This window comes from Cibotium barometz, chromosome 53 (assembly GCF_041138505.1).
Source record: "Cibotium barometz isolate CiBa-2024 chromosome 53, ASM4113850v1, whole genome shotgun sequence".
In the NCBI taxonomy this organism is placed as follows: domain Eukaryota; kingdom Viridiplantae; phylum Streptophyta; class Polypodiopsida; order Cyatheales; family Cibotiaceae; genus Cibotium; species Cibotium barometz.
In genome coordinates, this window is record NC_141098.1 from 26860191 (window position 1) to 26863642 (window position 3452).

A 3452-nucleotide genomic window follows, 5' to 3' on the forward strand; every position below is an offset into this window, starting at 1 on the left:
GGCTTTGACACAACCATCACAGCCTAATCTCAACCTGCTTTCCCTTCGCAGTTTCCTTCTGAATTAAGCAACGAGTTCATGGAGTATTATTTTATCAACCTAGATATTTTATTATGGCTTTGACACAACCATCTCAGCCTGCTTTCCCTTCGCAGTTTCCTTCTGACTTAAGCAAAGGAGTTACAGGTTACCAAAACGTGTTGAGCATGTTCCATGTGGTTTTGAAACTTTAAAGCTTGGTAAATGTATACTGACATGCTGTACATTCACGCAATTGCTACTATATTAGGGGGGCGAGACAAGCCTAGATCACTGTAGTCTGCTCCTGTGCTAGAGAAAGTTGCTCGCCAATCAATCAATATAGAGAGTGAATAGAACTATAGGCTAGCTGTCAGAGGAAAGCAATACATTATTCTACAGTCTCCTTAACCTAGCGATTTTATTATGGCATCCTCACAACCGTTACTTAGGTCTGCTACGTACACAGAATGATTTTTGGCTGCTTTCCTTGAGTTTTTGTTTAATTAAATAACTAGAATAGGTACGTTATCCGTTTGATTTTAACGACCTTTTTCTCTCTTTTTTCTGGTTGTTAATGATGCAGCCGTTCTGAGACGTCTACTACTACTACTAGTACTGCTAACAGCACTCTCCACGTGAGCGCATTAGATGCATTAGCGAACGTTAATTCGCTCTTCTCAGGAGCGGTGTTTCTTGGGCTGAATCTCGACAGTGCAGCAACCCTAGTTGAGACAGGGGACCCTTGTGCTGCGCCGGCTAGTCTGGCCAGAAGCCTTGTAATGTTTGAGGTGCTGTCCTTTGCATTCTTCTTACTGTCTAGCCTCATCGCACAAGGGCTCAAGCTGCAGCTCAACCTCGTATGCGCCAAGAAGACTGTCCCAGACGCGCTTGTGCCGATCAACGAGAACACCATGCACTTTGGGATGCTGGCAAGCGCTGTGAGCACCCTCGTGGGCACCGTCTTCCTCACTCTCTCTATCGTGGCTGTCATTGAAATAAGGCTTGGTTTGCTCACCTGCACAACTAGCCACTGGTCCCAAGCGGCCATAATTCCCCTTCTCATCTCTGTCTTCGCTGGGATCTCCACTTTCGTCGCCACCGTCATTTACGCCTTTCTCACATAATCAATCAACCGCTTAGTGCATGTTGCTACACAAAATTAAATCTTGTTTTGTTTTCATAAATAATTTCATATACACAGAATTCAATCTTTTTGTTTTCATAAATAATTTTATTTACGTATACATGATGTTGCATTACAAGCATACTAGTACTCAACCCACGTGTTGTTGCGGTATGTAAAAGACATTAAGAAGCAAAACGTAGGAATGGACGCTGGAATACAATGGGTCGAATCAGGAACAGAAGCGGGAATACAAAGGGTCAAATCGATGGGATTTTTTCCTCTAATATTTTAGGAATCTAGGATTTCTTTTTTCTCTCCTCTCCTTGTGCCTTGGTTGTCAATGGTTAATATGTAAGAGATAGTGTCTGTTTCCATGGTGCTGGAAACTCACAACTAGTTGCGCCAATTTGGGAGATGATTACTTCATAAGAAGTCAAAAACACCCACAAATCGTTGCCATGCCCACTTTTTCTTAAACTAAGAGATGTTTGGATTTAAGTAAGAAAAGACCTTATGAGATTAGTACATTGTGAGCTTGATGACCTTTTAACTTACAAAAGTTTATAGTGGGCTTATAACCCTTTAACTTTATGATGATACTCTTCTTAGAGAATAAATTTTATTGTTCTTGAAGACCTTACACTAGTAATCGTTCATTTATAGCCCACTAATTCTCTGCAATTCAGTCTCCCCTTATCCACCTCAAACCATGTTCTCTCTCTCTCTTTCTCTCACTTTACATATGTATATATGGTATGTGAGAAGCAACTTAGTCTACTCATAAACCCCTCTCACCACATGATGTCTCTCTGATCTCTCTCTCTCTCTCTCTCTCTCTCTATATATATATATATATATACGGTGTGTGTACATGCATACACATATAATTCCCCTCATGTCTATTGGTTTGGCTTTAGCTTAGCTTAGGTGTATCAAACTTTGAGCTAGTCCCATGAGGGATGAGTAGCACTAGTAGTGCCTTACGAATTGCCTTTCAAAGAATTTCTCATTATTCAAGAATTTTTTTTTTAATTCTAATAGAAACAAAGAGAAGGCATAGGTCATTGCATGGTGTCTTGACATTTGTATTCTACTGTTCCATGTTTACTGTATATTGTGATTGCATGGTGTCTTCACATTTGTATTCTATTGTTCCATGTTTACTATATATAGTGATTTGTTCATGTGGAGAGATGAGTATTTATAGTTGATGTGTCAAGAAATTGTGATATTAAATTTAGAGTATACATAGTGTGTTTCCATATGGTGTTTCAAACTCACAAAAGGCTACAGTTCAGAGATAATTAAATGAAAAGAAGATAAATATGTTCATAAATCTTGTATTATGACCTTGCCACATACGCTTTTGAGATGTTATGAAGTTACGACCAACGATGCCCATTTTTTCTTAGGACACTAGGTGTAGTAGATTCAATCATAAGACAACAGAGAAAAAAAATTAGAAGATGGAATGACAATTTGTGCGTTTGAAGGTATTTTGTGTTTAAAGATTTTATAATGGGCTTATAAATCTAAGGTTATGTTAGAATATAATTTATTACTCTTTAAAACCTATACTTGAAAACATCAATTTCTTATCCACTATCTTCTTATAAAAAACACAATAGAGGAGCAGAATCTTTACAATCGAATCACTAAATTGCAGAAAGAAATGGAGAGTAAAAAGTATGAGTACTTGAAATTTTTGATTTCAAACAATATTACTATTTGCGAGCTTTGATTACAGAGAATATTACTTTTGTTGTCTACCCACCCATGTGCTCCGGGTGTGCAGACTTATTGCCACCCTTGATTACAAAGAATATTACTCTTGATATCCACCCACCTATGTGCTCCGGAAGAGAATGTCAGGGAGAGTTAGAGCTTGAGTTCCTTGTGAGCAAACATGCACACACAACAGAGGGAGCGACACAAGAGAGATAGATAGCTGAAGTTTCTTCTACCTTCATCTCTTCTCTACAAGCCTAAACTAAAGTATTAAGACTACATACTATAAGGGAAATGACTCTTCTACTATAACTTGCAAAGGTCGGTCTCTATAGCGTGAACCTGACTACATGAGCTAACACTATAATTATGCCATAACCCTAGCACACAACCCCCTTAGCGGACAGGCTCAAACGGATTTTTGCAAGGATATCATTTATGCGATGACGAATGTTGTATAAACGACACATTTTAAAGCTGAAAAGACCTCGTCGCAAATGACTGTCGCATAAGCGGCGTGGAAATGTGCATCATATAAATGACGCTTATAAACTACAATGCATCATTTCAGCAATGT

At 38.6% G+C, this 3452-nt stretch overlaps 1 protein-coding gene across 1 annotated transcript; it reads left to right on the forward strand.

Annotated features, from left to right (window-relative positions):
• The first annotated feature begins 335 nt into the window (after window positions 1-335).
• On the forward strand, window positions 336-1145 carry LOC147608465 (uncharacterized). Its single transcript, XM_086789443.1, has 2 exons — window positions 336-470; window positions 605-1145. Exons 1-2 carry the CDS (start codon window positions 445-447, stop codon window positions 1143-1145), a joined length of 567 nt encoding a protein of 188 aa, XP_086645569.1. The 5' UTR covers window positions 336-444.
• Window positions 1146-3452: the final 2307 nt, after the last annotated feature.